At 41.9% G+C, this 23,344-nt stretch overlaps 1 protein-coding gene across 5 annotated transcripts; it reads right to left on the bottom strand.

Annotated features, from left to right (window-relative positions):
* Window positions 1–1,958: 1,958 nt before the first annotated feature.
* On the bottom strand, window positions 1,959–16,376 carry LOC133054491 (zinc finger protein 234-like). 5 transcript variants are annotated; one of them, XM_061139518.1, is made up of 6 exons: window positions 16,208–16,376; window positions 15,292–15,355; window positions 9,425–9,524; window positions 7,927–8,053; window positions 6,951–7,043; window positions 1,959–4,215 (listed from the first exon to the last, which is right to left on the bottom strand). In XM_061139518.1, the coding sequence occupies exons 3-6, from the start codon at window positions 9,437–9,439 to the stop codon at window positions 2,348–2,350; spliced, it is 2,103 nt and encodes a 700-aa protein (XP_060995501.1). In that variant the 5' UTR covers window positions 9,440–9,524; window positions 15,292–15,355; window positions 16,208–16,376; the 3' UTR covers window positions 1,959–2,347. The 5 variants fall into 5 exon arrangements, with proteins under 5 accessions (XP_060995501.1, XP_060995499.1, XP_060995503.1 ...); XM_061139516.1 differs by having other exon boundaries at window positions 16,232–16,376; XM_061139520.1 differs by lacking the exon at window positions 6,951–7,043 and having other exon boundaries at window positions 16,232–16,376.
* Between the last annotated feature and the right edge of the window lie 6,968 nt (window positions 16,377–23,344).

Raw genomic sequence — 23,344 nt, 5'->3', positions numbered from 1 at the left:
CGAGTTTTACTGTTGAAATAAAAGAGAAGGAAACTGGGCTTTCTTTGGAACGGGCTTAAGTCAAAAGTCAAAATACCTCAATCCCTGAAATGTGAGTAAACATGCTATGTCCTTACTGGTTCCACATCGAGAGGGTCCTCTGTTGTAATTCTGTGTTCCCTCCTCACGCACATCTTTTCAACAGGAAAAGTGAAGGTCGCTCAATCGTCTCCGACTCTTTGCGACCCCATGGAGTATATGGTCCATGGAATCCTCCAGGCTAGAATACTGGAGTGGGTAGCCTTTCCCTTCTCCAGGGGATCTTCCCAACCCAGGTTTCCCACATTGCAAGCGGATTCTTTACCAGCTGAGCCACATATGTAAAGAATCTACCGGCAATTCAGCAGATGCAGGAGACACGGGTTCAATACCTGGGTCGGGAAAATCCCCTGGAAGAGGGCATGGCAACCCACTCCAGAATTCTTATCTGGAGAATTCCATGGACAGAGGAGCCGGTCACGATACAGTGCACAGGGTCGCAAAGAGTCAGACACCACTGAAACAGCTGAGCACACTGTGTGTGTATCCACTTCGTTTCCAGCTGCTAAATTTCTGCTCTCCATGTTTTATATTTATAGTTAAAGTACAGCAAAAAGATTCAATGGTTGAAGCATAAATTTATCTGTGTATGAAAAACAATAAATTTTTTAAAAATTTTGAATTGGCTTCTGGGATCCTATCATAATTTTGATCTTTATATGCCTTATGACAATATAGAACAATCATCCTATGAGGTGTTAACTACAAGGGATATTTAGTAGTAATTTTTTCAAACTCTATTGTAATTTCCTGCTTTGATGGTACTATTGAATGAAAAAACTGTAACATGAAGTCATAAAATGAAAAAATACCACAACATGCTCCTAACTACGGAAAACCACTATGGAAGAGTATCCCTTTACACATGATCTTATGCATGTCTACATACAGATGTGTGCATGCACACACATACACACACATACACACATACACACACAAAGATTCAATTATACTCTGAAGGTTACAATCTGTGACCTCTCAAAGCCCATATTGTGTATCTCTTGCCATTATATTCGCCAGAATTTTAATGGCTTCAGATTAATATACAAATATAGCAAAACTCAAATTCCTACAGCTGTACCCTTATTTCCATTAAAAAAATTCAGTGACATCATTGATGTGGTGCTTATCTTTTTCATATTTTAACTTCATAATCAAAAGCATTCAATTGTATGATTTTGAGATCAAAGAGATATATAACCTATATACTGGTAAGTACTCCTTTCCCAAAACCATGCTTTACTGTGACCAACAGGTCAAAGGACATAAATGTCAGTCTTGCCCCAATAATACATTTAATAATTTTATCAAATTCCTACAAGTTTCCTGGGTATTTTCCTCATGGACGTGTGTGAAGAATATGGCATAGCTCCAACCTGAGAAGTTTTGACAGAAGAAAAGCTACAGCATTTAGTAAGCAAACATTTCAAAGTCTTGATAAAAATGCAGGGAATTCGAAATCAGTAAGTTCAAGGTCAACCAATAAAATTTTTTCTAGTGACAATTTTTGTGACATTTTCAAAATGTTACAGTAAATCCTGCCTTAACATTGAGTGACTCACAAAAAGTCAATTGTACAGTTACCTATTGTTGCAAAGTTAGTAACATTTTCAGTTTGTACTGTCAAAAAAAAAAAATCACAAGACAGTTCAATTTATATTAGACACAATCCTTGGAAAACTGGACAGGGCCTCAGACAATAACCCTACTTGAGAACAGAGGCTGTGGGAGGCAAGGAGCCAGTTGCAATAGGCTCATATCATATTAATACTGCAGATTATAATATCAAGTGGTTTTCTGTACCTCAACAAATAATCACTTCCTGAATTAATTTTACTTGGTAGGTTTCCTCCTCTGAAACAATTCTCATATAGTGTACATTTCCCCCTTTTGGTTTATTTAACATACATGAACTGAGCACACATACAAGCAAGAGTCGATGTTAAGGTTGTGTAAATTCAACATCCAAGTCCCTGCCCTCAGGGAGCTCACATTCTCTTGGACATCAGTTTTGACAAGCCCATCCTTACACTTTCATTAAAGGCAAGGCCAAACTCTTCCTCTCTAAGTGCTATCTCCCTAACTGGTATCTAACAAATGTCAAAGTTCTGAATGCAACCCTTACTGCACCACTCAGAGGAGGTTTCTGCTGTGTGGTCTGGTGAACACTGGGATATGTTCAGCTACTGCTTCAACACCCAATACCTTCCCTCCTATGAGACCTGACACTTGCAAGAACTCAGGGTTGCACATGAGTTTTTTGAAACAATCATTTTGTGGAACTTCTTTCCTCTGACAGTTCCCTGATGTTCTTACCACTCTCATCACTTTCATAAAATATATCTCCAGTATGAATTTTGTGATGACTTACAAGATTGGAACGCCAACTGAAGCTCTTACCACACGTGTCACACTTGTAAGGTTTCTCCCCTGTGTGAACTCGCCTGTGATACTGAAGCTGTGAAGACCGACTGAAGACTTTACTACACACATCACATCTGTAGGGCTTCTCTCCAGTGTGGACACTCTGATGAAGCTGAAGACTTGAGGCCTGACTGAAGTGCTTCCCACACTCCCCACACTTATATGGTTTCTCTCCTGTGTGGACCCTCTGATGCATGTCGAGGTTCAGGCTCCACTTAAAGCCCTTCCCACACTCCTCACATTTGTATGGCTTTTCTCCAGTGTGGACTTTTTGGTGGGCTTGAAGGTGTGAACTCCGACTGAAGCTCTTGCCACATTCCTCACATTTGAATGGCTTTTCTCCACTGTGGACTCTCTGATGGGTCAGAAGATGAGATGCCTGACTAAAGACTTTTCCACACTCCTCACAATTGTACGGTTTCTCTCCAGTGTGGATTCTGCAGTGAATTTTAAGATCAGCTCTACGACTAAATCCCTTCCCACACTCTTCACATTTGTATGGTTTCTCACCAGTATGGATCAGCTGGTGGATCTGAAGTCGTGAATTCTGATTGAAGCCCTGCCCACACTCTTCGCACTTGTAGGGTTTCTCTACACTGTGGGCCTTCTGATGGATTTTAAGATATGAACTCTGACGAAAGCCTTTCCCACATACCTCACATTTATAGGGTTTTTCTCCTGTGTGGACGACAAGATGAACTTGATAATGGATTTTCATCCTGAAGTTCTTCCCACACTCATCACATCTGTATGGTTTCTCTCCTGTGTGGACTCCCTGATGGGCTTGAAAACTTGAACTGTAAATGAAGCCCTTACCACATACTTTACATACATATGGTTTCTCTCCCGTGTGAATTCTCCGATGGGCCTGAAATTGTGAAGGTTGAATGAAACATTTACCGCACTCCTCACATTTATAAGGCTTCTCTCCTGTGTGGACCCTCTGGTGGATATGCAGATTTGAGCTACAAGTGAAACACTTCCCACACTCCTCACATTTGTATGGTTTCTCTCCAGTGTGGACCATACAATGACTGTTAAGTGCTGATCTGCGGCGGAAGTTCTTACTACATATATCACATTTGAATGGTTTCTCCCCAGTGTGGATTCTCTGATGTTCCTGAAGATGTGATGCATGAATGAAGGCCCTTCCACATTTGTCACAATTGTGAGGTTTTTCTCCCGTGTGTAATTTACAATGAACAGTAAGTGTTGATCTACGACTGAAGCCTTTCCCACACTGCTCACATCTGAATGGCTTCTCTACAGTGTGGACTTTCTGATGAATTTGCAGCTGTGAACTCTGGCTGAATTCCTTGCCACACTTATCACACTTATAGCGTTTCTCTCCCGAGTGAACTCTCTGATGAATGCGAAGTGCTGAGCTGTAACAGAAGCTTTTTCCACACTCACAACATGTATGAGACTTCTCTCCTGAGTGTATTTGTTGATGAAGATCAAAGTTGGAGAGATCACCGAAAGATTTTGTACATTCATTACACTGAGAAGGTGTCTGGCTAGTGTGAATTACAGATAGTCTGGCCCCATTCTGGCCAGGTGAGTCATGTTGTTGGTGGAATTCAGAACGTTTTATCCTGGAGTCTTGACACCTGGTTAAGTCACTTGCAATGTGTCGCCAGATCTGCCAGCAGGAAAGCTCTTCATGTGGTCCTACTTCTGAAATAGTCTCCATCTCACTTTGGATCTTTTCTTCTGCAAAGACACAAAATTCAGAGATGTGGACAACTGAAGGTTCTGTTCGCTGTTTTCAAGATTTCACATTTAGGAGAGAGTATGAGACTTGAATGAATCCAGAGAATGTTCCGTTTGTCTCTTCCATTGTGTGTCATGTGCTCTGGTTTGTATGCCAATGGAAACCAAGTGGTGGTCCAGGTGGCTCCTACCCACTACCACTAAACCTAACAAAACCCATTGCTGCGAGTTTCCTACATGAGGTGCAAATTAAATGTCAAAAATTTAACTTGAAAAATTGATAATTAGATGGAAACTGTTCACCTATAGACACTTTCTATTGGATTCAAAGGCAGTGTAGAATCTCAGATAGTAAACTTTATAGTTAGTAAATGATGCAGACAAAAAAGTTATAGAGATAATAAAATATGAATCAACTAGAACTTTAAGAGAAAGCAAAAACTTTGCTTTTTCCAAGTAAACAAAACTTGGAAGCAACTAAGATGCCCTTCAGCAGGTGAATGTATAAATAAAAAGTATGTATAAATAAATAAATAAATAAATGTATAAATAAAAAGTATGTATAAATAAAAAGTATTCCTCACAATGGAATACTATTCAGTGCTAACAAGAAATGTACTACCAAGCCAGGAAAAGATGTGGAGGAAATGTAAACACTTATTTCTAAGTTTCTAAATGGAAAGGAATCAGACAAGCATACATACTGTATAATTCCAACTATATGACATTCTGGAAAACCCAGTGCAGCCAAATAAAATAAAGTAAATAAAACTACATGTTTAAAAAGAAAAAAGAACCAGCATCATCATCAATAGGAAAGGGTTCATCACATGAAATACCTATGAAAGTGATATATATAAATCTCCAACACCTGAAATGCAGGTTTTGGTTATCACAAAGCATGCATTTCTTACCATGGCTCATGTTTTACAAAAAAAAAAAAAAAAAAAAACCCTCAAAAACTGAGTCTAACTTCTTAAGGTACTTTGCTGCACTGCAGAAATTAGCACAACATTGTAAATCAACTATTCTTTCATTTAAATTAAAGAAAAAAGGAAGAAATTAAAATAGAAAGGAATTGGGAAAATTGACTAAATTTTAAAAACTAAAGGAAGAAAAAAAAGAAAGTAATCAGATAGGCAATCATCAAAAGACAAAAAATGCTCTGCAACCTCCTTCCTTCTCTCTGGTTTTAACATGACCTGGCCTTTAACATCCCCTTCACACTGAGAGAAACAGAGGTCTCCCGTCTCATCCATCAAACTTACACAGAGTCAACAAATATTTACAGATGCCTGCAACATTCGGAGAAGGCAATGGCACCCCACTCCAGTACTCTTGCCTGGAAAATCCCATGGACGGAGGAGCCTGGTAGGCTGCAGTCCATGGGGTCACTAAGAGTCGGACATGACTGAGTGGCTTCACTTTCACTTTTCACTTTTCATTCATTGGAGAGGGAAATGGCAACGCACTCCAGTGTTCTTGCCTGGAGAATCCCGGAGATGGGGGAGCCTCGTGGGCTGCTGTCTATGGGGTCACACAGAGTCGGGCACAACTGAAGTGACTTAGCAGCAGCAGCAGCCACATACTGGACTGCTCCCGGTACTCAACAGGACAGACAAAACTCCACACTCCTGGTGATCACACTCCAGTGCTGAGAGAGGGGTGATAAATAAGCAAAGTCTGTGAGATCCAGTAAGATGCAGAATGAGGAGAGAAAGGGGAGGATGGAATTTTACACAGGGTGGTCAGAGAAGGCCTCTCTCATGATGTTGGAACTGAGCGGAGACCTGAAGGCAGAAAGGGAGGGAGCTGGAAGACTAGTGGTAGAAGAGTAGGTCTGGCAGAGTTAAGGGCTCAGAGGTGGAAGAATCTGCTGTGATCACAGTAACTGTCCCCCAAAGAACTCACATCCTGATTTTTGGAGCCTAGACTATGTCAGACTATGTGGCAAAGGGGAATTAAGATTGCAGACAGGATTTAGGCTGCCGATTAGCTGACCTTAAAATGTAAGTGCACCCTCTACTTTGGGGTGGAGTGGGAGGCTCAATGCAATCAAAAGTCTCCTACGAAGCAGAAGCGTGATGCAGGAAAAAAGCGGAAGAGGGACACGTGACAAGGGAAGACGGGGCAGAGACAAGCGATGTCTCTAGCTGTGAAGCTTGAGGAAGGTGGCCATGAGCCACTGGAAAGGCAAAGCACAGATTCTCCCCCAGAACCTCCAAAGTAAAACCATGCCACACCTCCGACCTCTGGAAGTATAAGATGTTCAACGTGTGTTGTGTTAAGCTATGGTGTTTGCAGTCATTTGCTCAGGCAGTCATAGGTGATGCAGCATCCCTGGCGAGGCTGAGCCTGGCGTGGTGTGCAGCATGGGTGGGAGACAAAGAGCGAGAGGAAAGGAATCAAAGGGACAGTGGGGGACCATGCAGATCCTGGAGGACTCCAGAAGCCACTTTAAGAGGTTTAACTTTAAGAAAAATAAGAAGCTACAAAAGGCTTGGAAGAGAGGAATGGCATCACTTTCCTAAGTGATTTCCTCATGGCAGTCCTTCCTAAGCATCACTCTTGGCTGCTACCTGGAGAACAGACTATAGGAGGGGCAGGGCAACCAGTACAAAGGTGTATTAAAGAAGAGGTCTGGCAGTTTGGATGAGATGACAGCCAAAGGGTTGGAGAGAAGTAAAAACACATGGGAGGGCTTCTCTAAGGACCCCCATCTGCCTGGTTCTTACCTGACTTCCCTTCTCTTTGAGTTGCTGTCTTCACCACCCAAAGCCTTTTTTCCTTTTCTAAGTGGAATATGTGATATCTGAAGCGGTAACACCCTGTGAACATGCAGAGTAACATATTTAAAATGAACACACTCTGTGGCTGATTCATGTTGACGTTTGGTACAATCCAACACAATACTGTAAAGCAATTATCCTTCAATCAAAAACAAATAAATTTAAAGTCAGGAAAAAAGAAAAGAAATTGAATATACTAACAGTATAATTTACTGGTAATTAAGATTCCTGTATCTAATGTTGGTCAATGAGTCAAAACGAGCGTAATGAAAATATTTTTAAGAAAACATGACCTATTTCAAAAAATATTGGAACTTCTCTGGTGGTCTAGCACTTAAGACTCAGAGTTTCTATGCAGGAGGCACGGGTTTGATCTGTGATCAGGGAACTAAGATCCCTCATGGCCCAAGGTGCAGTCAAAAAGTAAAAAGGAAAACAAAAAAAACCCCAAAATACCAATATTTCAAGACCTGGACACATAAATACAGTAAGTACTACAGAAACCAATTTCTCACCCATGCCTATTTTCATTAAATCTCCCCCTCCCTGGTTCTTATATGACTCACACAAATGGCCAGAGTTTATCCTGCAATGTATTCCATTCTTCCTGACAAATTCTGATATTTTTCTCCCTTATTTTATTTTGTTAAAAAGCATTGGTATGAAACTCAGGTCCCCAAGTGCCATTTCAAGACCCCAAAAGCCTTCCACATCTGAGGACACAAAGCCAAACCAGGGAGATGACCTTGTTAGAAAAGGTGCCTGGGACCTCTCTGGTGGTCCAGTGACTAAGACTCTGCACTCCCAATGCAGGGGGCCTCGGTTTGATTCATGGTCAGGGAACTAGATTCCACATGCCGTGACTAAGACTCGGAGCAGCCAAGTACATATTTTTTAAAAAAGGCAGGGCGCCTGTGCTCACCCACTGAGACCAGATTCCGGAAGTTCTCCAGCATCACATCCTGGTACAGCTTCTTCTGGGCCAAGTCCAGCAGCCCCAACTCCTCCTCCGTGAAGGTCACAGCCACATCCATGAAGGTCACTGCCTCCTACAACAAACAATCTCAGCTCAATCTTACAACCAGTGTCCAGTGGAAGCGGGACAATGCGAAGAAGGAGAGGTGGATGATGGGAAGATATTCCGGCTCCCGTGGATATGTGTAGACTTTCCAGCCCCCATCCTTCTGTCCTGCCAACACCACACACTGACTTTCCTCAGCCTCCCTGGAAAGGCGGCTATAGAAAAGAAGGGATGGGTGAGAGGTGAGTTCAGATTCTGAAGGACTTCAATCAATTCGTAGACTTCCCAGTCCTTCTATCCTGCCAATGCCACACACTGATTCTCCTCAGTGGCTTCCTCACTGATTCTCCTTCCTCAGTGGCAACAGACTGACTGAAGTCCCTCAGACTCTGGATTCACTTCCTACCCATCCTCTCCACCTTCTTGGCACTTTCCCTTTTTAAGTAGCCACTGATTGTAAGATGGACATTACATGTGTCTGATGTTATACCAACATTTTAAAAATATTTATTTATTTATTTGGCAGAACCAGGTTTCAGTTGCAGCATGCAAATTTTTCGTTGGGGTATGTGGGACCTAGTCCCTGACCAGGGATTGAACTCAGGCCCCGTGCATTGGGAGTATGGAATCTTAGCCACTAGACCACCAGGAAGTCCTCCCAAATCTTTTTAACAAACTAAAATCCCACAAGCCATGTGGTACATCAAAAAAAAAAAAAAGAGAGAGAGAGAGAGAAAGAAAGAAAAAAGAGATGTGCCATGTTGTTATTTGGATATTCTACCTAAGAAACAGCCAACACAACACAGATCAAATATAGTTCTTTGTATATTGAATGCATAGTACATCAAGGACAAAAAACTGACATTGTTTTCACGACTGATTTGAGGGGAAAAGGTATCATGGAAGAAAGCTGTCACTGAAGGGTTGCCTAGAACAGTCAAATTTGTAAACCACCTAAATGTCTACAGGTAGGATGTAGTCAAAAATAAAAAGCTGCCAAAAAATTTAAAAAAAGGTGTATCAATACAGTGGCAAATGTGAAGTACCCATTTAAAAAAATATATAATATTAATGGAACAAAGTCAAAATTTAAACTTAGATGTACACCTAAATACAAATACAGTTATAAATGCACATGAGGAAAAGACAAAGAGAAAATAACAGTTAGTTTGTCAGTAGGGAAGTAATGAAATGGGAGAGTTATTCATTTCTAGTCATTTTTCTACTCCATAAAATATATAATAATCACATAAAATAAAAACAAACACAAAGAAAACTCAAGAAGGACAACGTAATGTCTCCCATGTCTCCTGTTCTGCTTGAGTCATCCCAAAACAAACATGCAGCTATCTGAGCCATGAGATGGAAATTTAAAGTGAGAAAGGCAGGTACTACTCACCTTGAGTGTGGTCATGTTTCCTCCTATGCCTAGGGATGGGCACCGTCCTGAGTTATACAGGTTCTAGGAGGTCAGAATTGTCTGAGCAAGTTCTGAGAGTCTGAGAAGGCAGAAAAAGACATGAAAGAGTAGCTTGGGTCACAGATGGTTCTTGTGAATGAGTGTATGAAAGTTCAGAGCAGCATTACTCCTAATAACCTACAATTGGAAACAACTGGAATGTTGCCCTATGTGTGAATGAACAAACAGAAGACAGACACAAAAGACTACATACTGTATCATTCTATTTATAAGAAATGTCTAGAATAGGCAAATCTATGGAGACAGAAATTATGTTAATGGTACCCTGGCTTTCTGGGGAGAGAATGGGGGTTAACTAAGGAATCCAACTGCAGAAATGAAATGGTTCCAAATTATTACGGTGATAGTTGTGCTGCTCAGCAAAGTTACTAAAAATCATTAATCTGTACACCTGAAATGGGTGAATTCTATGATACATATATTTTAGGCTGGTAAAAATAAATGTTTATTAATCTACATGTCATTTAGGTTTGCAATATGAATTTATGGATTGAGTCAATACTAATATTTATATATGAATGAATAAATAAATAAGTAGGGAAGGAGAAGCTTCTCTTTACAGTAGATGTAAATTAGTAAATGTATCTCCCTATTAAAAAACTTTAATAATTAAAAAAAAGAGATAACTTTACAATGAAGAAATCTGACAGACATTACCTGAGCCTAGTAAACAAAGCTGAGTTTACTAATATAGGGGTATACTGATATCCTTTGGCTCCAGCTATGTTGCAGTAACAAGGACACCTCAGACTTCTGTGGAATCCCTGCCAACAATGCATAATCTGAACTTAACAATGGAAAACATCAGACGAACCTCAAATGAAGAACTTTCTCCAAAATAACTTGACTACATACACCCCAAAAACATAGACAGCATATTAAAAAGCCAAGACATTACGTTGCTGACAAAGGTCCATCTAGTCAGAGCTATGGTTTTTCCAGCAGTCATGTATGGACGTGAGAGTTGGGCCATAAAGAAACCTGAGCATCAGAGAATTGATGCTTTTGAACTGTGATGTTGGAGAAGACTCTTGAGAGTCCCTTGGACAGCAAGGAGATCAAATCCGTCAATCCTAAAGGAAATCAACCCTGAATATTCATTGGAAGGACTGCTGCTGAAGTTGAAGCTCCAATATTTTGGCCACCTGATGTGAAGAACTGACTCATTGGAAAAGACCCTGATACTGGGAGAGATGAAAGGCAGAAGAGGACAACAGAGGATGAGATGGTTGGATGGGATCACTGACTTGATGGACATGAGTTTGAGCAAGCTCCAGGAGCTGGTGATGGACAGGGAAGCCTGGCATACTGTCTGTGGGGTCATAAAGTCAGACACGACTGAGTGACTGAACTGATACTCCCCCAAAATATCAAGAACAAAAAAGACAAAGAATGTAGAATCATTCCACATTAAAGAAGAACCATATGATTATCTCAATAGATGCAGAGAAAGCCATTGAGAAAATTCAACATCCATTTATGATTAAAAAGAAAAAAAACCCTCCAGAAGCAGGAATAGAAGGAAGATACCTCAACATAATAAAAGCTATATATGACAAACCCTCAGCAAACATTACTGTCAATGGTGAAAAATGGAAAGCATTTCCCCTAAAGTCAGGAGCAAGACTAGGGTGCCCACTCTCACCACTACTATTCAACATAGTTTTGGAAGTTGTGGCCACAGCAATCAGGGCAGAAAAAAGCAATAAAAGGAATCCCGATTGGAAAAGAAAAGTAAAACTCTCATTGTTTGCAGATGACATGATCTTCTACATAGAAAACCCTAAAGACTCCACCAGAAAATTACTAGAGCTAATCAATGAATATACTAAAGTTGCAGGATATAAAATTAACACACAGAAATCCCTTGCATTCCTATACACTAACAATGAGAAAATAGAAAGAGAAAGTAAGGAAACAATTCCATTCACCATTGCAACGAAAAGAATAAAATACTTAGGAATAAATCTACCGAAAGAAACAAAAGACCTATATATAGAAAACTATAAAACACTGATTAAAGAAATCAAAGAGGACACAAATAGATGGAGAAATATACCGTGTTCATGGATCAGAAGAATCAATATAGTGAAAATGAGTATACTACCCAAAGCAATCTATAGATTCAATGCAATCCCTATCAAGCTACCAACGGTATTTTTCAGAGGATTAGAACACATAATTTCACAATTTGTATGGAAATACAAAAAACCTCGAATACCCAAAGCAATCCTGAGAAAGAAGAATGGAACTGGAGGAATCAACCTGCCTGACTTCAGTCTCTACTACAAAGCCACAGTCATCAAGACAGCGTGATACTGGCACAAAGACAGAAATATAGATCAATGGAACAGAACAGAAAGCCCAGAGATAAATCCATGCACCTATGGACACCTTATCTTTGACAAAGAAGGCAAGAATTTACAATGGACAAAAGACAATCTCTTTAACAAGTAGTGCTGGGAAAACTGGTCTGCCACTTGTGAAAGAATTAAACTAGAACACTTTCTAACACCATACACAAAAATAAACTCAAAATGGATTAAAGATCTAAACGGAAGACCAGAAACTATAAAACTCCTAGAGGAAAACATAGGCAAAACACTCTCTGACATAAACCACAGCAGGATCCTCTATGACGCACCTCCCAGAATATTGGAAATAAATGCAAAAATAAACAAATGGGACCTAATTAAACTTAAAAGCCTTTGCACAACAAAGGGAACTATAAGCCAGGTGAAAAGACAGCCTTCAGAATGGGAGAAAATAATAGCAAATGAAGCAACGGACAAAGAATTAATCTCAAAAATATACAAGCAACTCCTGAAGCTCAATTCCAGAAAAAATAAATGACCCAATCAAAAAGTGGGCCAAAGAACTAAACAGACATTTCTCCAAAGAAGACATACAGATGGCTAACAAACACATGAAAAGATGCTCAACATCACTCATTATTAGAGAAATGCAAATCCAAACCACAATGAGGTACCATTACATGCCAGTCAGAATGGCTGCTATCCAAAAGTCTACAAGTAATAAATGCTGGAGAGGGTGTGGAGAAAAGGGAACCCTCTTACACTGTTGGTGGGAATGCAAACTAGTACAGCTACTATGGAGAACAGTGTGGAGATTCCTTAAAATACTGGAAATAGAACTGCCATATGACCCAGCAATCCCACTGGTGGGCATACACACTAAGGAAACCAGAATTGAAAGAGACACATGTACCCCTATGTTCATCGCAGCACTGTTGATAATAGCCAAGACATGGAAACAACCTAGATGTCCATCAGCAGATGAATGGATAAGAAAGCTATGGTACATATACAGAATGGAATATTACTCACCCATTAAAGAGAATACATCTGAATTAGTTCTAATGAGGTGGATGAAAGTGAAGCCTATTATACACAGTGAAGTAAGTCAGAAAGAAAAACACCAGTACAGTATACTAACACATATATATGGAATTTAGAAAGATGGTAACGATAACCCTGTATTCGAGACAGCAAGAGAGACACAGATGTATTGAACAGTCTTTGGACTCTGTGGGAGAGGGTGAGGGCAGGATGATATGGGAGAATGGCATTGAAACATGTAAATTATCATATGTGAAACAAATCGCCAGTTCAGGTTCGATGCATGATACAGGATGCTTGGGGCTGGTGCACTGGGATGACCCATAGGGATGGGATGGGGAGGGAGGTGGGAGGGGGGTTCAGGGTGGGGAACTCATGTACACTCCTGTTGGATTGAAGTCAATGTATGGGAAAACCAATACTATGTTGTAAAGTAAAATTAATTAATTAATTAATTAATTTTAAAAAATTATGTCCAAAAAATGAAAGAAGAACAATAAGAAAAGTATGAGAAAAGTTCTGTAAAATGTTTATAAACAAAAAATACAACATACAGCATACTAACACATATAGATGGAATTTAGAAAGATGGTAATGATAACCCTATATGCAAAACAGAAAAAGAGACACAGATGTCCAGAACAGACTTTTGGACTCTGTGGGAGAAGGCGAGGGTGGGATGTTCCGAGAGAACAGCATCGAAACATGTATATTATCTATGGTGAAACAGATCACCAACCAGGTTGGATGCATGAGACAAGTGCTCGGGCCTGGTGCGCTGGGAAGACCCAGAGGAATCAGGTGGAGAGGGAGGTGGGAGGGGGGATCAGGATGGGGAATACATGTAACTCCATGGCTGATTCATGTCAATGTATGACAAAACCCACTACAATATTGTAAAGTAATTAGCCTCCAACTGATAAAAATAAATGAAAAAAAAAAATACAACATAAGGCATAAAATTGGACTTTGAACTTGGGGGGAAACCAGTTATGAAGACTTTTAGTTAAAAAACATAACAAAATAAATACAAGACTGTGGATTATTTAATAGTATGTTATCCAATATGCTATCTGGCATTACTTACTTATGATTAATTTAATAGATATCAACTAGATAAACACTATTCTTTAGTATAATATCTAACATTACCAAGTATGTGATGCTAAAATTCTACAATCAGTCTTTCTGAAAACCCTCTTACCAAGACACCTCCTGATTTCATGGTATATGGGCTTCCTTCATGCAAAAAGTTAAGATAAGCTGTCATTGAATACAGGTAACTTCCTGGTGTTATTTGGCTGATGGAGGTACGGAGCATATAGGCAAAATCAGTGAATTTGGGTAACAGGTATATGAGAGCTCCTTATACTATTTTTGCAACTTTTCCATAGGTTTAACATTATATAAAGATAAAATAGCCTTAAAAGTCAGGAAACAGTCATAGGAATGGAAATAATGAAAATAGTAAGACTAATCAAGAAATTATATGGAAGTTCATTAGTTTATTTTTTCTTATAGTGTTTGGGAATTCCCATAGTTAAAACACATAAGGGGAAAACCACTGAGAAAGGCATGATTTAAAAAAAAAAAATCTGTAAAATGTTTATAGACAAATATACAAAAAGAGCCACTAAGCAAAAACGTATTAGAAGCTTAACACTTGCTATCATTACACCCTGAATTAATGAGTAATTAAGAAATTTTCTCTCTCAAATTTCTTAATTCCTGAATGAAATAAGAAATATTATTCACAACAAGGGAAACAAAATAGTTGGCAATGCCTTTAAAAACTCACAGGAAAGTCCAAGCCCATCTTATTTGATTTAAGGCCCTTCACAATCAATTCCTAACTATGATGCCTGATTCCACCTGGTTCCTAAGCCTTAAGGACTAAAAGACTATGATCTCAAGCTCTGGACTGATTGCCTGAATTTCAACCTCAGTTGAGCCCCTGACTTTGTGGGTGACTATGGGCACATAATTTACAGCACTCTGAGTATCAATCTCATTTTACAGAAGGGGGAAAACAGCAACATTTCTTTTCAGAGTCATGGTGCGGCACAATGTATTTATTTGTGTAAAGCCCTCATCATTGGGGTTTCCTTGGTGTCTCAGAGGGTAAACAATCTACCTGTAATGCAGAAGAACCGAATCAGATCCCTGGATCAGGAAGATCCCCTGGACAGAAGACAAAGGCTACCCATTCCAGTATTCTTGCCTGGAGAATTTCATGGATGGGAGGCCGAAGGGCTACAGTCCATGGGGTCGCAAAGAGTCGGACAGGACTGAGCATCTAACTTTCACTCATTGAAGTTAACAGTGAAGGGTTAATTATTATCAATGCCCATGTCCAATTACACATCGGACACATTCTCTGATTGATACAACCGCCATTCTAAGAGAAAAATATCAAGTCCTACTCACGTGGAGCTTTGCAGTTAGTAGACCAGGAGCACTCCTACCTCCTGTAGTTCTTTTTGAGGTCACGCTGGGGAAAGAGAGAATGCTAGGAAATGCCAGGACAGAGCCCTCATCTTCGTTAAAAGTTAAGGCCTCCCTTCCCTCCGAGCAGTCTGGAACCTTCTCTTCCAAGTCAGAAGGGGTGCAGGATGACCCAGTGTGGCACAGACATAGAAAGAAGGGTAAGGGTCACTGAAAGTGGATTTCTGATGCTAACCCGGGCACCTGACCGTTCTTTCAGAAATTAACAGCAAGGAGAAATCAGCACTCACTATTTGCCAGGAACCGGCTAAGACTTTTATTTGTATCACCTCTTCCCAAAACAACTCCATTACTTTTTAAAGAAAAGTAATGGGTGGCTCAGGCAATAAAGAATCCTCCTGCAAAGCGGGAGATCTGGGTCCGATCCCTGGTGAGGAAGATCCTCTGGAGGAGGGCGTGGTAACAGTATTCTTGCCTGGAGAATCCCATGGACAAAGGAGCCTGGCGGGCTACAGTTCATGGGGTGGCAGAGTCAGACACGACTGAGTGGCTAGGTGCGCGCGCGCGCGCACACACACACACACACACACACACACACACAACGGGAGGCACGGGGAGATTAACTCCCCCCCCCCCCCCCCCCACACACACACACAACGGGAGGCACGGGGAGATTAACTCCCCATACACACACACACACACACACACACACACACAACGGGAGGCACGGGGAGATTAACTCCCCATGTGAGGAAGTAGAAGCGTGCGTGGAAAGCTGAGAGGCAGAACCGGCTAGCCCAAAGACACGTAAACACATAATCTAGGAGATATGCGAGGGGAATTGGTCCTCTCTCAGGGTCTCCAAAATACCCCAACCGCTCCGCCAACGGGAACGCACACCGCTGCCTTTGCTCCTCCGCACCTGCACTCTCCGCCGAAGATTCTTTTCCCCTAAGTCGATTGCCAGGTAATTGCGCATCCCATGCACAGATCCAGAACATTTGGAAGGGCCACCAAGACGCGGAACTGACAAGCCCGCCCCACGGAAGAGACACCAGCAACCTCACTCTCCCTGGACGGAAGTCCTAGGAGTTCACGGGGCGTCTGGACTACACTGCCCAGAATCCATCTGATTTCCCCTTCTTGAGCGGCAGTGCAAGAAACTAACAGTGTCAGAACTACACTTCCCCGAACGCCAAGGGACACTAACCAGAGTCTCACTTTCCAGGAAGAAGTGTTGGAACTGCGGGAGCTGCTTGACTACACTTCCCAAAATTCCACAGCGGAAAGAACCCCACAGTCCGGACTCTCGGGGTGGTAATGAGGTTCCCTGCAAGGGGTCTGTTAATTTTCCTTGAGTTCCCCAGTGAAAATATTCCATAGACACGACTTTCTGAAATAAAAATGTCTCCCAATTATGGCAGGAGTGTTGTTGGAAAGGGAACAAGTAGGGAGATACAATCTTCAAGTTATTAACTGCTTAGGGGACACAAGGTGATTGAATGCAGGCTCATTTTAGTCTAATCTGATGTTAGGAGGCTAAAGCTGTGAGGCAAAAGAATAGGCGGAGAGGAATGATTTAGGAGGGGCAATGGGGAAGGAAGGAGTTAGCAGTGCCAGCTCCAGACCCTGTGGTACCACTGCTTTGGCAGGAAAAACAGACTTGAGAGGGCCAAAATGGAAACTCGTCCTCATGGAAAAGTGCTCTTCCCTCACCTAAACTTTTCATTGAGGTTGATATGATCCCTACTTTGGATGTGAAAGCACCAAATTTCAGAAAGTTAAGAAATTGTCTATCTCAATGCAAGGGTAATTGCTGAAGAGCTTGGCACTGGAGTCACGGTGATTCCCAAAGCCTATGATTTAATGCCAGAGCACTGAGGAGAATTCTATTGCTGAGGGAGGATGTTTATATTAATATGAAATATTGTATTTAGTATATTAAATATTAATATTTTCTAGTTAAAATCATTATTATGGGTAGTAATTTTAAAACATATGTTCAGTTCAGTCGCTCAGTGGTGTCCAACTCTTTGTGAGCCCATGAATCACAGCACATCAGGCCTCCCTGTCCATCACCAACTCCCAGAGTTTACTCAAACTCATGTCCATTGAGTTGGTGATGTCATCCAGCCATCTCATCCTCTGTCGTCCCCTTCTCCTCCTGCCCCCAATCCCTCCCAGCATCAGGGTCTTTTCCAATGAGTCAACTCTTCACATAAGGTGGCCAAAGTATTGGAGTTTCAGCTTCAGCATCAGTCCTTCCAATGAACACCCAGGACTGATCTCCTTTAGGATGGACTGGTTGGATCTCCTTGCAGTCCAAGGGACTCTCAAGAGTCTTCTCCACACCACAGTTCAAAAGCATCAATTTTTCAGCGCTCAGCTTTCTTCACAGTCCAACTCTCTCATCCGTGTTACTCGAAGCTAATTAAAACAGTATAAAGCAAAATGGGGGGATGGGGTGGGGTGGAATGATACTTAGATTCTGTCCCTTGAAGATAACCAGATTTTTTCTCTCCCTATAAACATATTTAACATATATCACCACACAGACTTGGTTTTTTTGTTTTGCCCACACTATACGGCATGCAAGATCTTATATAGTTCCTTGTCCAGGGTTTGAACCCACACCCCCTCCAATGGAAACACAGAGTCTTAATCACTGGACCACCAGAGAAGTCCCCACTTGTACTTGTTTTTTCAAGTCTCGTATTTTGCCTCTAATTCTCTAAACTCAATATAAGCTAGACATTTTCTAATAAAAGCCACTGAAAATCTAAAACCTTTCAATGATGATTATATAATGATTCATTGAATGAATCTGAGAGGTGAAAACAAAACAGCCCCTGACATGTGGAAGCTGGCATGGCAATCCAAGTAGGGCAATGTTATTCTCCTTTAGGATATAAACCAATCACAGAATACCATCCTCAAATGAGGTGTCTCTGAGACTATGGGTAAAGTAAGACAGAACAAGGCCCCTCCATAATTTTGCTTAGACAGATAAAAATACGGTCACTGTGCCACCCACATAATACCAAGCGTCATCCTCTTGGCTAAAAGAGTGACTGCTACTTCTTTATGACTTTAGATTTTATCTTTGTTTCGTCTGCTCTCCCAAAGCTTTCTGACAGCATCCAACCTAGAGTGAACCCTGCTTCCTTAGGCTCTGTCCCAAAACACCCAACCAAAGCCCAAATCCGGTAACAGATTGAGCAGGGACATTTCCACGTGGCATGGTGGAGATGCAAGGGCTTGTAAGTCCCGTTGTCCCTTGGCAGTACCAGTTCCCTGAGTGAAAAACTGAGCTGCTCCCTACTCTCTGGCCACATGGGGACAAACAGGATATACATAAGCTTCCTGTTACCAGGGATAAGCTGGTGCAGTAGGTGCGGACAGAAGTCTGAGAGGTGACTCCTAGAAGAGAGGGAGACTATATCCTACCCAGGCTTTTGACCAAGCTCAAACTCCCTTGTGTGCAACTCGCCAACTCCCATGATGTCCCAGGGGTTGCAGTGTCTGGAAGAATTACAAGGGTCCTGTGCAGGAAGCTCTATCCAGTCCAGGTCACTCACAACTCTCATTTTTGTGCAGTACCAAACGACTGATGGCTTTACTGAAACTTTTGAGAAAATCTCCTCCCTGAGGGAGAAATTTAAAAATTGAAGTATAGATAAGGACAGAAGCTAGTAAAACCCCATGCTAACTGGATGCTGCATCTTATTTAAGGGGACATTGCAGATTCTAATGTCTCCAGCCAAATAACATACTTAGGGATGGGACCAAGATCTCTGTGTCTTCACTAGAGACAGTGGCTCTATTCTCTAAGATAAAAGGGGGAAACAGAGGAATTAAGACTTTTCTGGGAATTCTGGACGCTGCATCCCATATGGTAGTTTTTCTAGGCCTCTGTAGGTCTAAAGATTAAACTGGTGACACTGACACTGGGCTTTGGGGATGAACCTGGTACCCATAGTGCTTATGTGCTTGTGTGGCCTATGTGCCTGATGTGGTTGTGGGTGCGATGCTTTGGGACATTTTAGGTGCTAGTCACTGTGGTTTCCAAAGGCAAATGCAATGTGGGCATGGACATTTTGGCTGCTTTTGGCTCAGAATGACTCCAGCTTCTGAGTGAGTATGCTACCTCAAAGCAAAGAATTCAAGCCATAACAGTGACTCCTGCCTGCCACCTAAATTACCCAATCCCCAGTGGGCTTTTCAATAAAAGCAGTGCTACATACAAGGCCAAATCATGGATAAGCTAAAATGATTGCCCTACACCTCAAAATATGCACAGTTTCCCCAACAAGATTTTATTCACACTATCTCAAGCTACTGTACTACGAAGATAGTGTTGAAAAAAAAAAAAAACACAGGTCCAAAGTGGAGTCATTTGTTTCACACACACAGTCACACACACTCACACTGGCTTAAGACTCAATATTAAAAAAAAAAAAGATCATGGCCTCTGGCCTCATTACTGCATGGCAAATAGAAGGGGGAAATGTGGAAGTAGTGACGGATTTCCTCTTCTTGGGCTCCAAAATCATTACACACAGTGACTGTAGCCATGAAATCAGAAGGCGATTGCTTCTTGGCAGGAAACTAATGACAAACCTAGACAATGTATTGAAAAGCAGAGACATTACTCTGCCAACAAAGGCCCATATAGTCAAGGCTATGGTCTTCCCAGTGGTCACATAGGATTGTGAGAGATGGACCAGTAAAGAAGAAAGAACACCAAAAACTTTATGCGTTCAAACTGCAGTGCTGGAGAACACTCCTGAAAGTCCCTTGGACAGCAAGGAGATCAAACCAGTCAATCTTAAGGGAGATCAATCCTGAATATTCACTGGAAGGACTGATGCTGAAGCTGAAGCGCTAGTATTTTGATCATCTGATGCAAACAGGTGACTCACTGGAAAAGTCCCTGATTCTGGGAAAGATTGAGGGCAGAAGGAGAAGAGGGGGTCAGAGGATGAGATGACTGGAGGGCATCACTGATGCAATGAATATGAACTTGGGCAAACTCCAGTAGATGGTGAGGGATAGGCAGGCCTGGCGTTCTGTAGTCTATGGGGTCACAAAGAGTCAGAAACAACTGGGCAACTCAACAACTGGTTTAATTCTCAAACCACTGTACTACTGAAAAGGAAAAGTTAAAATTTTACATAACTTCCTGCTCATTCTGCCTCAGTAACTCAGCTTCCTCCTTGCAAAGTGTGGATCACGTAGGTCACATAGTCTCAGAAAGTGGGGACTTACAATACTAGGAAGTGGAGGTTATCTCACTCATCTTGTCCTGCTCTTTGCAAGTGCCCAGCCGCTGCAAACCTGCTTAATCATGCCTGTCCACATAAAGGTACGGCATCCCCCTCCCCATCTTGACAGCTGGTCCTGCGTGTGCAAAACCCCTTAGTTTAAACCAGCCTGTTAGCAGCTAGTGTGGCCCACTACAGTCTGTCTATAAAATCTCTGTAACCCCTTTGTTCGGGCTTTGCTCAGAGCTTGGAAAGTTAACTCCGCTGAGCCCACCGGTGTAACAAACCTGAGCTCTCCAACTCTCCCAGTGTGGTACTTGGTTTCTTGATTCCTGGTTTCTGCAACACTACGAAGGTAGTATTTTTTTTTTTTTTTTTTTTTTTAAGGCCTAAAGTGAAGTCATTGTCACACACACACACACCACAGCAGCAAATCGAGACTTTATTTCAGTTTTCATCTTTCATAGAAATGTAATCTTAATCAACGAGGTTGGTATTTTATGGTTAGCACTAAAATCTCCATCCCCCAAGGAACAGGTATCCGCACTATAAGCCCTTGCCATTCCCATCCCTCCCCCCAAAAGATGTCATGAACTAAAATTATCCTTTCTTTTCTTTAACTAACAATTCCTTTGCCCAACTCTTTTGCTTAAGGAAAAAAGTGTCCATTTTGAATAACCCTCCTATGGTGACCAGTCCACAAACTGCTTCATAAAGGCAAATTAGATGTTTAAATTTACCCATTGGAATTTTTTTTGGTGGGGGGGGGTGGCCGCCGCGCCACGAGCGGCTTGTGTGATCTTCCCCACCCCCCCACCCCCACCACCCCCACCCCCCCCAACCCCCCGGCCAGGAATCCTACCCAGGTCCTTAGCAGTTAAAGTGCGCAGTCCTAAGCACTGGACTAAGAGATAATTGAATCTGATGTTTAAGAGTAATAACCTCATCCGAAACTTACGGAAAGCCGTTAGAGAAGGAGAAATTTAATTCATCCAATGTTCTACTGCGGCAAATGACAGAGTGAGATGGACAGCGTGCAGCCTGGTAGGAGGGTCCTCACGGGGAGAAATCTGGAGACCCTCCAACTAGACCAAAACTGACCCATCCACATCCGGGAACGGAGAGGCCTCAGCCCAAAGGAATCACCTCCACGCCCCACCCCTCAAACCACTGCTCTCTGAAGCAGCTCTTGCCCCCAAATTGATGACTGGGTTAGACAGGTTCCCAAACAAGTTCCCACGGGTCGCAAAATGCAGAAACCACTCACCGGTGCCAGGTAGGAGAGAGGGATAACAAGACCGCCCAAAGCATAAGTTCCGCCCAGAGAGGAAGTTCCGCCCAGAGCGGAAGTTCCACCCAGAGGCTGCTCTGGGGACACACTTCCCACAGTTTCCTTGTCGGGGTCGCGCCTGTGCGAAAGTGTCCGAGAGCCTACCGAACTTGTTGACTACACTTCCCAGAAAGCCAAGTGTGCATACCCCCCGAATTCTCAGAAGGCCTGCAATCTGAAGCCTGCAGTGCAGGAGACTGAGGTTCTATCCTTGGGTCGGGAAGATTGTATGGAGAAGGAAATGACAACCCACTCCAGTATTACTGCCTGGAGAATTCTAGAGACAGGAATCTGGCGAGCTGTAGTCCTTGGGGTCGCAAAGAATCAGACACGGCTGAGCGACTAACACTTTTCATTCTTTCCACTGGAAGTATGTAAGACCCTTCGCAGATGTTGGACTATAGTTTCCACAATGCCCTTGCAGGCAAAGTTTATGCAGTCAACTTCCTGGGCAGTAAGGTGGTTTCCCACTAGAGGCGAGTGTTACCCTCTCCTGAATCCAGGAGGGGGGACTTTGTATGTTGTTTAAGCCACTGTTTGTAAGCAAAACTACATATCATTTGAAAGTTTAGTTCAAACTCCAGTGATGGACTTCAGATTCTCTGAAAGAACATTGCACACGGTGAAGGCTCTAGAAGCTGCACGTTTGGAAATCTACATCAAACTGTTGATAACAACACTTTAAGGTTGTATTATAGGGACTTCCCTGCTGAGTCACTGGTTAGAATTCCAGGCTTTCACTGAAGTGACTTGGGGTCAATGCCTGGTTGAGATTAGAGATCCTACAAGTGTGGTGAGGCAAAAAGCATACAAAGCTCAAAAGTGTATTATAACCTTCATGGGCTCAAGAGAATACAGTGATTTGGTTGATTCTTTATTGTTTCTCTCATATGAGTCTGAGTCACTGAAGTCAATGAGTCAGAGACTTTCGTGGTAGTTCAGTCGCTAAGATTCCGGCTTCCACTGCAGAGGGCCTGGGTTTGATCTGTGCTTAGGGAACTAGATCCCAGAAGCCTGTAATAAAGATGCTACATGCCGCAAAAGCGAAGATCCCACGTGCCACCAATAAGACTTGGCACGGCCAAATAAATGAATATTGTAAAAATATTAATTCAAACGGATCATAGACCTAAATGTAAAACCTGAAACTGTGCAGCTGTTAGAGTAGGAAAAAAAAGTGGGGGCAGAAAAACCTTTGTGACATTAAATTAGGCAGAGTTCTTATATCTGACATCCAAAGCACAATCACAGAAGAGAAAAACTGAACTTCATCAAAAATTTAAAAAACTTAAATGCTCTGTGAAAAATACTGCTAATGGGGCAAAAACAAAAACCACACACTGTGACAAAGTATCTGCAAAACACATGAGAAAGGACAAGTGTCCAGAACATATAAAAATCTCGAAAATAAAGAACAAGAAAATAGTTCACCAAAGAAAAT

The sequence above is a fragment of the Dama dama genome, chromosome 4 (genome assembly GCF_033118175.1).
Source record: "Dama dama isolate Ldn47 chromosome 4, ASM3311817v1, whole genome shotgun sequence".
Classification (NCBI taxonomy): Eukaryota; Metazoa; Chordata; class Mammalia; order Artiodactyla; family Cervidae; genus Dama; species Dama dama.
This window is presented reverse-complemented; position numbering and strand designations above follow the sequence as displayed.